Source organism: Coptis chinensis, chromosome 7 (assembly GCF_015680905.1).
Source record: "Coptis chinensis isolate HL-2020 chromosome 7, ASM1568090v1, whole genome shotgun sequence".
Lineage (NCBI taxonomy): Eukaryota > Viridiplantae > Streptophyta > Magnoliopsida > Ranunculales > Ranunculaceae > Coptis > Coptis chinensis.
In genome coordinates, this window is record NC_141462.1 from 91,951,275 (window position 1) to 91,965,382 (window position 14,108).

Below are 14,108 nucleotides of genomic sequence, written 5' to 3' on the forward strand. Positions count from 1 at the left end.
TCACCGAATCCAGAGAAACCGCCCACCATCAAATCCATGCTCTCGATCTCAATCTTTTCATATTTTGGAAAGCTCTTTCGCCACTTTCAATCCCACCGCTCGGGTGATACAATCCGAGGGATATTTTCAAGATGGAGCCAAAAGCGGTTCAAGTAAACATCGATGCCGATACTTCCATGGGTCCATGGAATCAACACCAAAAGGTTATTACCAAAGCTCGATGGCCCCAGATAAGAGTTTCTGTAACGCCCGTTGTGCGGGAACTTAAACCGAAAGATCCGACGGAGACCTTCGAGATTTTCAACGAAGAGGCGCGACCCAAAGCTTCCCATAATCTTTCGAATCCGCCAATGTTAGTCACTTTGTCGGAGAAAACTTTGCTTGAGAGACTATTACCAACTAACTCCTTCTTGAAAGTGTCGCCTTCGATGATCTCTATCGGGAGTTCTCTCTCGTAAGTGAGAACTTAGAAAGCCGGATTCGCCAAGAACTCATCCATGTCGGTGGAACAATAAAAAAAAAGAATCGCTACTATCAGAAGAGACCTAGCTTCCACACTCCATTCACCAAAAAAAATCAATGAACTTGGAAAAGAAAAGTCATACCTTAAGATCAAGTAGAAGAAAATCGAGATTTGCTAGAGCATAAGAACTTATAGTTAGAGTGGGAAATCAAATTGGGGATTTGCTAGAGCATAAGAACTCTATACCGAGAGTGGGGAATCAATTCGCGATAGGTCTTTTGAGTTCGATGACTTTTTTTTTTTTTTTTTTTTTCGAAGTTTGAGAGTTTGGGGTTTAGCTTTTTCAAAAGAGGCGTAAATATACTCGCCCTGATTTTTCGTGAGTAAAAAGGGTACTTAAAAGTTGCCTACGTGGACACCCTCACAGCACTCAAAAAGGGACTGCTATTATATATATATAAAGAATAAGATCACGAGTATTTTGAGTGCACTTGTGCTTCTTGCTTTCCAAAATTCTTTAGTTCACTTCCTAAGAAAATAAGTCATACTTCATCAACTGGGTCTAGTGCTAGCTTTCCACCTTTCACATATGAATATTGTCTGATTATTTCCAACTCTGGACAAATAATAGGTTTAACAAGTTAAATTGGCAATACAAAGTTTTCACTACATAGAAAAGGCTTCCAAAGGGTAAAGATATAGTATGTGTTTGGTAAATTGGGGAAAGGAAAGTAAAAACTGGAGAAATGAATAATCATGTTTGTTTGCAAAAGCTATGGAAAGGAATAATTGAATAATCAGATTATTGGGTGTATTATTAGTAGTAAGTCCCTATCTATCTATTTCCTTTCCTTTCCTTTCCACAAAATTTTCAGGAGTTAGCTAAAGACACAAAACCTTTTCTATTTCCATGATTTTGTTTCCATATGGAAAAACCCATTTCCTTTCTATGGGTAAACAAACGTCTTAAAACCTTTCCTTTCCTTCTTATTTTCCTTTCCTTTCCATAGCGTTTCCATCATAACAAACACAACATATCAGAACCTATGGAACATCGACACATGGTTTCAGAATTCAACACGATTCTCGACTCGAAGGAGGGGAATCCGGTTCCAGTCCTCGCATCTTCTATGTAGCTCTGGATGACATTTGACGACGCGAAGCAAAGTTAGTGCAGGAAGCTCTAGCAGCCACTCTGGCAACTTTCTCAAATTCTTGCAATCCCTAATATCAAGAGTTCGAAGTCTACGGGCATGTTGTATTTCCTCTGGCAAAGATGTCAACTGAGGCAACCAGCGCAATTCTAAATCTCGAAGGGAAATGAGGTGCTGAAAATCAACCGACATGATTTCCAATTCTGGACAATCCCAAATTCTCAACATCTGGAGGGCTGTTAGATGTTGCAGCGATGATTCAGATAGAGATTTTAGACTCCCACATGTAGTAATCCGCAATCCCTCGAGAGAAGTCAGGTTTCGTAAGCCCTCGGTCAAAGATTCCAAACCTCTACATCTCCAAATAATCAATCCCGAAAGGTTTTCAAGTTCCGTAGGAAGCCTTTTCAGTTTGTCGCAATTGGAGATCTCCAATACTTGCAGACGCGTAAGGTTTCGTAGAGGTGCTTCTGGAAGAGTTTCCACTTCATCAAATTCCGTAATACGAAGGTGAGAAAGATTGGGGAGTTTTTCCACCGACTTGAGCGAAGGATCGTTGCCTTTCCCCACAGATAATCTTGTAATAGAAGATGGCAGCGGCGTGGGTAATTTCAATTTGGGGCAATTATAAAGATGCAACCTTTGGAGGCAAGAAGGGAATAGCAGACATTCTGAAGACCATCCTTCCACGTTAGGCATGTTATAAAGTCCGAGTTGAGTCAGTTTTGGAAGTGCGGTAGAAGACCCTACCCAACCAGGCAACATCACACCTGGGTACTCATAAATAAACAAACGTTCGACATTCGAGTGAGGCTGGATTGCTTCTAACACCTCTTTGCTGTTGTGGCATTCAATTTCAACGTCAGACACACCAACTGGCCGCCACCGTAGGTGTAGATTTGAAAGGCTCTCCTTACTCCTTAAGTTGGCTTTGTAAGCATCCCTTGATCAAACACATTCTGGATCTCATGTATGCTTAATTCTCCTTGAAGATGGTCTAGCTTTTCCAACTCCTGGATACCAGCAGAGTCACTAAGTTGACTTACCACAAACGTACTTAACTGCTTGAGGCAAGTCAATTCACCAATTCCCAATGGCATGTGAGTCAACATTGGATCGTTAATGTTAATGCGAATGTAAATTTCACTGCCAATCACTAGTTTTATGAGCTTCCTCATTTTGCTCAAATTCTTCGGCAACATTTTAAGATTGCGACATTTCTGTAGGTTAAGGGTCTGTAAATTTGTTAGGCAGCAAATAGATTCAGGTAAAACCCTGATTCCAACTTGATAAAGATCAAGGCACATCAACTGTTTCAAGTTTCCGATTGATGGTGGTAAAGTTGTTAATTTTAAGTTGTAGCTTAGCACTAGTATCTGCAAGTTTCTTAGGTTACAGACGGATTTGGGTAATGATGCAATGTTCATGTTACTGAGGTTGAGATACCTCAAGTGTTTTAAACTACCGAAAATAGGTGGTAGATTACTGAAGGTCCATAAATTGCTAAGATCTAGCACTCTTAAGTACTCAAGTTGTGAAAGCCTTGATAAAAAGGGCTCTAAAAGGGAATTGGTTGCACAGTGCTGGAAAAGGATTGTGCGGCAGAAGGATTGGGATTTAAAAATTGTGTTCAGAGTTGCTTGCGATGGTGCCGAATCATATGTCACCGATACATGTCGTGCCTTCTGAGGGACATCTCTTATCTCACCAATTTTCACACACAAACAATCATTGGCCATAACTGAGCATGCAAGATCATGCATGAGATCGTGCATTTTAAACGTAACTTTTTGCAGAGTTACATCTTCACACATATCTTGGAAGAAAGAGCACCTCAGTAACTCGTTAAAAACTTCACCACCGATGTCTTCCACCTCTATCCCTCCACTTGATTGGATAAAACCATTTGCCATCCATTGATGGATCAATTTTGCTTTCTCCATCGTATAATCTTTTGGATATATGGAGCAATAGGCAAAACACTGCCTCAAGATTGGAGGCAAATGGTTATAACTCAATCTCAAAGCAGGTAAGATGGTATTCTCTCCACGTTCTTGAAGAGTCCAAAGTTCGCTGTCTCTTACACATCTCCAAAATTCATCATTTCTGGATTGCAACAGGCTTCCTAGTGCTTTTACAGCAAGAGGTACGCCTCCACACTTGCTTATAATCTCCTCACCCATTTTTCTCAAGTTTGGAGTGATCTCATCGTTCTCCATACCAAACGCATATTGCTTGAATAGAAGCCAACAATCATGCTTTGGTAGAAAACTGAGCTCATGTGTTGGATTAATGATGCATGTGGTAGAGTCTACAAATGTTTGGAAGCATATAGATTCTACCACTGTCGGGAGACGAGTTGTTACAATGACTGAACTTCCTTTATCTCCACATGTGAGAAGATGAATTATTTTATTCCACTTCTCCCGATCATGGTCCCATACATCATCCAATACCAGCAAAAACTTATTGTTCTTTAATAATTTCCTGAGGTAGTCCTGCATAGGATCTAAGTCGGCAAGATAACATGCTTCTGGAGAGAGAGAATCTATCATCATTTTTGTAACTCTTTTGAGACTGAAATCATCAGAGACACAAATCCAAATTTTTTTGTGGAAATAACCATAAACCCACTCATCATTATAGATCAATTGAGCAAGGGTAGTTTTCCCTAAACCACCAATTCCAAGTATGGGACAGATGGAAAGACAATTCTGACTCCGCGCATTGTCTTGCAGTATCCTCACGATACTTTCTCGGTCCTCAACTCTCCCAAAAATTTTTGGCACAGTTAGAAAAGAGCTAGTCTCTCGGTCTTGAACAAAATCTTCAACTCCAGAACTCAAAAGAAAAAAGTGTCTCTCAGCAGCAATTTCATCAAAATTTTCTTTAAACTCTTTAATTCTTTCTCGTATATTGTCACGAATGGAAAAAGTTGTGATGGAGTTACTTACTAGATTCTCGCCAACCTCTGACTCCCGGCAATGAAATTCCAATTCGCAATCATCTATGATATCTTCAGCTTCGTAAGCAGCAATCTCTGACTCCGGGCAATGAAATTCCAATGCGCAATCATCTATGATATCTTCAGCTTCGTAAGCAGCATCCTTAACCATTCTTAGCCAACTCCTAATCGACTTGTCTTTGATTTGTTTCTTCTCGGCGTCATCAAGGACAAGTCGAATTATAGAAAAAGTTTTGGAGACCTTCTTCAAGTCATTCTTCAGATCATTGGGTAGACGAGAGTCCGTGCCGATCAGAGAAGTTAATTTGGGAAGGATGAAATCAACAATGGGGGAGACAACTACTTCAGCCATATCGTAGTGAAGGGGTGATGATAAATTTTTTGTTATAAGAATGAGAGAAAGATATCGCACAAACACTTGTATAAATAACTGGTTGGACACTTGCACAAAAAATTTGTGCGTCACAGAAATGGATGAAGTTCGTGGTCAATGGAGACTTCTGAGAAATTGCTGTTACAAAAATTATGCCCTTATGTCACAAAAATACTTTATAATAAATATGAGAGAAAGATATCACAAAATACTTTATAAATAAGTAGTTGGACACTTGCGTCTGATTGAAATAGACTTTGAACGTGTACAGAAACAATGGGGTTGGACAATTGCATATGTCTCACTACACTTCCAAGTCGTTCTGGTTCTGGTTCTGGTCCTGATATGATGATACTTTTGATAATACTACCAAATTAGCCGGCCTGCTACATTAATAATAGTGAGCTCCCCCCCTAACGCATATACTGATACAATTTGACTGTGAATAAATAACTGGTTGGACACTTGCACAAAAAAGTTGTTCAGAAACAAGGGAGAAAAAGTCTCCGTGTTGAAAATTTTGCTGCTTCGTCACTGTTAAACTCAGCAAAGATAAGAAATGGATGAAGTCACAGAAATGGAGACTTCTGAGTCTTTAACATGCGTCACGCTTCCGTCGAAAGTTCATAGAAATGGATGAAGTTGGTGGTCAATGGAGACTTCTGAGTCTTTAACAGACCCACACGGCCACACCATTAAATTATTGGAGAAATTGCTTTTACAAAATTATGTCCTTATGTCGGCTACTCGTTTTACATTTGGACAATTCTCTCTCACAACAACTCTCAAGGCTGTGAAGCAATCAAAGAATAACCGCGCCTTTCTTATTTGAAAATATATGACAGCTTGACAGATTTTAGCGGAAGAAAAATATTTTAAACCGAAGAATTGGTGGCATGCTAGACAGACTTTGGTCAATGGAACAGTTGACTTTTTCATCTACTAATTGCGCAAATTAGAAAATTTTCACTCTCAAAACACTCTTCCATCTCACACTTCACCCCAGAAATGCGCGAAAAATAAAAATGTCAAACAGTGTTGTTGTTGACCAAGACCAAGAATGGTTGGTTACTCTTTATCTCAAGCTTCTTTATACAACCAAATTTGTTCATTTTTCTAAAAAAAACTTCATTTGTTTATTCAATTTGAATTATTCAAAAAAAAATTGGAAGCTCTCTGGAGCCCACAGACGAGAGAGCAAATTCTCTAGAAAATTTACATTATTTGGTACGTGATGCCTCTCGGCTTTGGACTTAAAATTGATAAGCTTAGAGGTATGTGTATTCTTATTTCAAAAATGGGTAATTAACTATTTGACAAGATAGAGTCTTACTGAAGCTATATAATCATTTCTCTGCAGGGCATTCATATGTTCTGAAAGTCTTTTGGTTTCTGTAATTTATTTGTGTGCTGGTGGTCCTTGAAGATTCTGACAAATCATTCTGGGGGACTATGTGGAGGGGTATAGCAGGGTTCAACTTATGGACCAAATTGAAATAAAAGAGGTTTAGGGTATCAATTGAATGTTTCTTTTTATTTTTTATTTTATTTTTGGTTTATGGACGAAAGTGCAAAACTTTGACAATGGTACTTTTTTGTTATAAAATCAACTTGAAATTAAAGTTACTACTATACTGCATTGCAGTGGGGGCGTGAGCATAATATATCATTTATTTGGCTCTCTTTTTTTATACATATTATATTTATTTATTTCCACGACTTGATTAATTTTTTGATAATTCGACAGATAAATTAAGAAAAAGAAACTATATCATTGTCTAGTTTATTCAAGTGTAACAATATTAATTCAATCTTTTTGCTACGGTTATTTTATTGCGTACTTGAACCAACAGTCGTGTATTAACATGTATAACGCTTTAGCACGTACACAATATTATCTACCAATAATTACGTGTGCGGTAAATGTGAAGAAGTAGACCATTATCCCAACAATGAAAAAAGCTAGTATTTGTGGGAATTTTTCCTGTTAAGTAGTCATGCATTACGATGGGCACCCCAATGGAGCCCTTTTATGTTTGGAGCTAAGTCACATAATATCCTATTAATATACATTTAATTTTAAAGCAATATTGCATTCTCCAAATTGATAAGAACGGAATTTTTGGCAAAATCTTCTCTATATTTTCAACATTAAATCACAAAACCTGTCATTCCAAAGAAACATGTTTTTGTCTTTCGTTATTTGAATAACCAAAAATATATATATACAACACCATCAGAAAACTAAAGTAACACCCCGAAGGTTTTAAAACACTATACATATAACAAGTTACACAGTTATTTACTTTAGAAGCAAATATTACATTCTCCACGTAGAAAAATCATAACACATATTTTACGAATGAAAATTTCGACAGTCTCTTTTGTATTTTCAATATTAAATCATAAAAAACTTGTCATATCTAGAAATCATTAAACCTGTCATATGTAAAAACATGCATTTGAAGAACCATAAGAACCAAAATAACAACATCGAATCAAAGTAACAACATCCCAAAAGTTCTAAAATACTATACATATAACAAATTGCATAGTTATTTACTTTACAAACTGCTCAACTCAACTCAAAAGACACAGAGAGGGGGGTTAGCAAAAGTCCAAACAACTATAATATAAAAGCAGTAGCTGAAGTGACAAAATCCATCTGCAGCAACCATAAAAAAATGTCCTCCTATACATTACTTGTGGAAGAACCTACATAAATCCAAACAACAAAATTAAGCATGATAACGACATTAGATATTCATTTATGAGAAATATAAAACATCTTGATGAAGTGAATTTGCAAACAATATTAATAGAAATAAAGTTAGAAAGATGAATACTACATACCGAGATTAAAACAATAAATTAACATTTCAATGATCAGATTTTCTAAGAATATCAAATGGTTGAAGCAGACAAGTGCAACAAACGATTCTCCTCTTGCAATCGGCCTCTAAGACCAACACATTTTCCAATCTTTTGAAGTCTCTCCAAAGAGAACATACGGCTAAATGCTAGATCACACAACTTTCTTGTGCGAGACAAAGCAACAAAAGTTAAACCGAGGCTTTCCCTTTCACCAATATCAACCACAGCCCGATCAAGAGTGAGCCCCTAACTTTTGTGAATTGTTATAGCTCAACATAGTACAAGAGGAACTTGAATGCGTTGGCACGAAGCACCACTTGTCTTCCAATGAGATGTTTGTGGAGTAATTGGTATTGTATTAGAATCTGGACGGAATCTAGCACCACGATAGTGGTCAAAGTCTACCATAACAGCAAGAGGTATATCTTTCAGTGATCTACAACCATCTCCGTAAACAATATCCACAACAGTGCCCATTGCACCATTAACCAGTCCATTTGTTGTGGCAAGGTTTGAACGAAGCATAACACGTGCATCAAGGGATAGACACAGAGCTTTCTCCAAACCTTTTGCATCATCTGACGAAACCTTGGTAGCGGTATCACAATTATTTTTTGAGACAATTCGAGCAATTGGTTTTCCAAGCTCAATTAGTCGGGTGAGATTGTAATCATGTGCATGCTGTTTTGTAAGAAATAGACGCAAAGCATCTTTGAAGGTGTTAATCTCTTCCATATTGAGGGAGGAAATATCTCGAGTTAGAAATAATTGTCAATCACTAACGGTGGAAGTTCCATTATTGAGTCTGAACAGTGCTTCTCGGAATGATACTTGCTCATCTCCTGCTTATCAAAATATATGTGATAACCGAACACATTTCTCGAAACTAGAATACACAATTCCACCATGTTGTTTTTTAATAGACCCACCTTGCATTGTCACATACAGGAGGTAATTGACGCATATCACCAACGAGGATAATAGATACGTTACCAAATGGCTCGTACTTTGCAAAAATATCTCGACAACGCCAGTCAATATTTGCAAGCATACTTCTTCCGACCATGTTGTACTCATCGATAATGATAAGTTTGGTGTCTTTAAAGTCTTCCTACATACGTCGACATTGATCACCTTCAATCTTTTTGGAAGTTTCTTTAATACCTTTTGTTCTATAGTGATAGCGAAGTTCATGATGGATGGTTGCACCTCCAATATTAAAAGTGGCAACTCCAGTAGGAGCCATGACACGTACCACTTTGTTTGTTCTGAAAAATGCAGTAACTGAATACACAATTGCATTTATGAGAGTGGACTTTCCGTGCCTGCTCCCCCACAAACAATTAAGCGAATAAATGCTCCATCTTGTAGTGCTCTAACAACCATATCATGAGCAACTCTTTGTTCATGAGATAAGTCATTATCTGGTACAACGGGTTAAGGTTCATTATTCAGTTCATTGCCACAACGCAGAGTATGCACAAATTTTCAATCAATTTCAATATTTGGATATCGGTGTAAACCTTCATTAATCGTGTGAAATGTCAAAGTCTCTCCTTCCTAATTCCATATTTTCCCTGGGGACAAACATGGGCCCCATTTGCTGCCATCATCCACTCATCCGAAGTAAGTCTTCAATACCAAGCTCTACCTCAATACCATCTTCAAACTCTTCATCTATCGGTTCTGGAAAAATAATCCCATGAGCGGCTTCGAAACCCAAGTCATAGTATCTTTCAGACCACAATGCAAATTCTCCCTTAGCTTCTTCGAGAGTTCGATAATAGTGATGAACTAAGACTTGTTGATGACAAAATGATTCCCATATTTCAGTGCCTGGTAGGATATCACTGTCTAGCTCCGGAACCAAACACACAACTGTGGCCACTCAAGATGTGTGCCAAACCTTTTGCTTAAAGTAATGACTCTTTGCCATATTGATGAGAGAAGTATTTTCATAGCAAGAAGGTCGTCACATATATCTTCCTACAAAGGTTGGATCTGTTCCAACAATTTCATCATCGTTGTCCACTATTTTACGGCGTACAATTGATACTAGCATGCTCTTCTCGGTTACATTTAAGAGTACAAATTTTTTGGATGATCGTGTCAATGGGTACCCCATTAGCAAGTGACATACTTCTTGGGAAGAAATATCTCTTTCAGAGACACTTTTCATAAGTAGGCCCTTGAAAGCAGATCTTGCATTTTGACAGGGTCGACAAAAATCTTCAACAATTTCTTGGAAAGTAGCTGGTTCAGATTTTGTGGCATATTTAGTAATGTAATTTACAACTGATTACACTGAAAGGACAGGTGACCAATCAATGTTTGCACGCCAGGTCTGCAAAATCTTTCGATTGTGGGAACACACAAGTTCATCATTCCGGCACCCTAGAAAATGATACATGTTACTGTTGGGAGGCTCTTCTACAATCTTCGACTGACCAATACATCAAATGGGTATCTAAAGCGACATACCATTTGTTTTGTTGCTTTGTGTAAGCGCAAACAATGACTTCCACATATAGAGTGTCGCATGACCCAATTGACCAATGAAACATAGTCATCTTCGTTTGTATCAAGTTGTAAGTCGAGTGGCAAAGTGCGTGCACAAGGATGTTGTTGCATATTTCTAGACATGCTTGGGTCTGGATTCAAAGTGCAAACAAGTCTATCAAAATATTCAATGACATTAGCTTTATCTATAGCACTTGTACCAATCTTAGTAACATCTGGAGCATCCGATAGCCAAAGAAATCCATGAACATGACCACTACCACAATTTTGCCACTCAAACCGGTACCAATGATCAACCACAGAGAACTCATCTCGTAAATAATCTCGGAAAAAGAATTCCACCCTTCCTGAAAGAACCAAGCGACAACATTTGGGTTATCATTAATTAACTTTGCGCGTCCCCTTCTTTTATCTAAAGGAGACATCCTTTCAAGATCATTAGAAGGATCTAAAATACGGAACAGTTCTAGCCATTGCATGTCAGCAGCGCTGAGTGTGAAGAAAATGGTTGGTGCACCTAACTGTTTAACCATGGTAGTTAGTTCTTTCAATCTTGTATACCAATAAGATCGGGTACCACATATGTTGTTAGCAAAGTAAGAGACACGATTAGCTAGTTGCTTGTCGTCGGACGAAACCATATTTCGAATTTCCTCAATTGACAACTCAGCATCCCTGGGATTTTTCCTAACAAAAACATCACCTAAAGAAAGTGTCCGCCACCTTGAAAGAGAGTTCCAAGCAAAGTTGCGAAATCTCGAATCTCTAGCAAAACACCCATCATGATATCTCATCAGATATTGGAAGTACAACAATGGATTGACTTTTCACTGGCGAGCTTGTCATAGATCAGCATCACCGTAAGGAAACAAAGTTGGAAATGCCATAGCAACATATCCAAGGGTTGAGAACTCATCAATGATGTTAGTTGTAAAAGGCATATGAACATTAGTTTGATCTACATTTGGTACTTTGAATGCCCTCTGGAGACGTGTCTGATCCTAACAAAACCCTTGAACCCAACTTGGGTTCGGGCCAAAGAGGTTGGTTTTTCTCGACACCGACATAGGTAAGCTCCTTTTCAAAAGCAATACCTATCTCTTTGCGGTTTAGAACACAATATAATCCCGTCTTTCAATTCGCTTAAGATGTTACTTCAAATAGAAAAGAATGTCGTTTCGCAATCGGGCTAGCAATGGTGTGGATATTCTACGTTTGGAACCTCAGAAGTTTCTAGAAACCAAAATTCAAATCTTGAGGGATCATGGTGTACCCGACTCAAATATCTCTCGATTCATTTCAATTGAATTTCAACACTTGGGTGTAAAGAACAATGCTTTTAATGACGTGGTTAAGGAAGTTATTGCAATGGGAATCGGTCCATCAAGCAAGGGGTTTGCACATGCACTTTGTATAGTGTCAGCCTGTTAGGGATGACTAAGGCTAAGCGAGAAGCAAAGATGGGAATTTATAAGAGTTTTGGATGGTCGGATGAGGAAATCCATTTGGCCTTCAGACGTCAGCCCATTTGCTTAGCTATTTTGGAGGAAAAGCTTAGGATTGGATTGGATTTTTTCAACAGAAAGAAGTGGGAGCCTGCATGTCTTGCCAAATCTCCAAACATACTTGGTCTTAGCATGGAGAAGAGGATTATTCCGAAGTTAAATGTTATTGAATTTCTTATATCAAAGTGCTTACTTGAGAAAGACATGCACATTGTTAGTCCATTATTTCTGATTGATGCCAAGTTCATCCAGAAATATGTGGCCAAGTATGAGGGCAGAGCTCCTGAACTTTTGAAGTTGTACCAAGGTAAGCTTCGATCAGTGTAATTCTCGTTCCAACTTTTTTGTGTTTTAATATTTGAGGGACATCAGACTTGAGTTTCAGAAAGTGAATGACATTGTGGATTTTAGGATGTGAATTGATCTTAAATTGTCAACAAAGTATGCTTCATTTGTCAATTCATTATACTTTCGCTTGTTATGAGCAATTTGGTTACATGAAGCAAATTTCTTTTATCTATTTAATTTTCTTGTAGAATTATTAGTTCTCTTAGTTGCATTTTATTGTTTGGCAAATATGAGTGTTGTTTTAAAGGGAAATCTTGGAATGCAGAATGGTTCACATTGAAAATCCTGGATTCATTAGTGCTTGTATTATTTATCGTGATGATATTTGTTATCTAATTGTACCATAAGTCCATTACATCGGCACTAAGAATTGTCTTGGAATTTGGAAATTAATTTAGCTCGAATAATTCATACTTGTGTATTGTTTGGTAACTGTTTTTTTTTTTTTTTTTTTTTTTTTTTTTTGAGTGATGAGTGAAGTCTAGGCTTGAGTATATAGAAATAGTCTTGGAGGATTTCTGCACCTATTTGCATGTCTATCCGTGTCCAATTGGAAAGCAACTAAACCCTTTTCTTTGTGCATCTCAAAGCATTACAGATGTTAGAATTCTTTATTTATTTATCATGCAATGGTTTGTCCATCAATTTGAAAAGATTTTATTCATGTTGAGAGATGTTGACCCATTTTTGTAGTTTCTCGAAGTCTGACATTCAGATCCATCTACGGTTAATCTTGTAAGTACTTATGTTTGTTCATTCATTCAATTCATGTGGTTGTTCACTTGTTCTAACTCTTGTAAGCACTTATGTTTCTTGGTGTTTGTAGCTTTCCCCTAAATCCAAAAACTAACCTAGATCTTTGAATCGGGTTATGGTCTTTGGACATATTGATCCCCAAAGGCTGTAAGTCCTAGCTTAGTCTATGATGCTATTGAAGGCGACTACCTAAAATTTCTATGCAACATAGGGTATACTATGGAGCCGACAAAACTCATATCATTCATGTATATTTCAAGAGCTCAAAGCTACGTATGTGCCTATCTATATTACAGATTTACAGCACGCTATCATAGACTGGTTTCTTGTTTGGATCATTTAGGCATATATTTTTTGTTTCAATATTTAGCATCTATTTATAGATTAATTATATATTTGAAAGGGGAGATATTTTTTTCTTAGCAATATGATAGTCATAAAGTCTACAAATTAACTAAAAAGTTAAAAATTACGAAAAGAATAAGTTATAAAACAACTAAATTAGTAAATTACTTACCGCCTAAGCTTTTCGAACCTTTTACGTTTTTGCAAATCCGTCATAAAGTTCATGCAACTTGATCTCAAAAACTCTAGAGACAATTTCGTGGAAATCGACATGTGAATATCCAGAGCAACCTTGTCAATACATTTTTTGAACTTCAGGCCATTTAGGATTGCAAGTAAAAGTTATGACTAGATCGGGGAGATCCACCCCCATCGACAAATCGCAATAAGCGTCTTGGTAGTTTTGCAAGCATATAACGTGGACCTCCGGTGAAAGAAGATGGTAAAACTATTCGGGCCTTCCAACAAAAACCTGGTTTTGAATCTCCGTAAAGTCTTGCATCAACTAATCCTTGATAAAGCTCAAAGACGAATAGTCTCTTGGTTATTTCTAACCCAATCAACTCTAATCTGTTTCTAAAGACAAGATAAGAATCAACAATAAGTTGTTGTTTCAAGCGCCCACCAAGAACAATTGTTTTTCCTTCTTTTAGTCTCATTTGCAACTTTGAAAAGCGTAGAACTCCCTCATGCTTATGTTTGTCCTTTTCCCAACTTTGACATTATTCGATAAGGGATATCAATCCTTGCACTGCCTTCAAAGATGAGGAAACAAAAGAGGATATTGCATGGCCATGAAACTTGG

The 14,108-nt window shown here is 37.6% G+C and overlaps 2 protein-coding genes and 1 long non-coding RNA gene across 3 annotated transcripts; 1 reads left to right on the forward strand and 2 right to left on the reverse strand.

Moving 5' to 3' along the window:
• Window positions 1–1,346: 1,346 nt before the first annotated feature.
• Window positions 1,347–5,136, reverse strand: LOC147489980 (disease resistance protein RGA2-like). Its single transcript, XM_086575181.1, is given in 2 exon segments — window positions 1,347–2,546; window positions 2,549–5,136. Coding segments are annotated over 2 exon segments (3,402 nt in total). The 5' UTR covers window positions 4,935–5,136; the 3' UTR covers window positions 1,347–1,530.
• Window positions 5,137–5,891: 755 nt separating this feature from the next.
• Window positions 5,892–6,532, forward strand: LOC147489981 (uncharacterized). The gene is made up of 2 exons (XR_015202552.1): window positions 5,892–6,229; window positions 6,316–6,532. It is a non-coding gene; the product is annotated as an uncharacterized LOC147489981 (long non-coding RNA).
• A 1,567-nt stretch (window positions 6,533–8,099) lies between these two features.
• LOC147489982 (uncharacterized) lies at window positions 8,100–8,564 on the reverse strand. Its single transcript, XM_086574779.1, has one exon. The coding sequence runs from the start codon at window positions 8,562–8,564 to the stop codon at window positions 8,100–8,102; it is 465 nt and encodes a 154-aa protein (XP_086430905.1).
• Window positions 8,565–14,108: the final 5,544 nt, after the last annotated feature.

Coding starts and splice junctions, on each gene's coding strand:
- LOC147489982 (XM_086574779.1), bottom strand. CDS start 8,564: ATGGAAGAGATTAACACCTTCAAAGATGCTTTGCGTCTATTTCTTACA.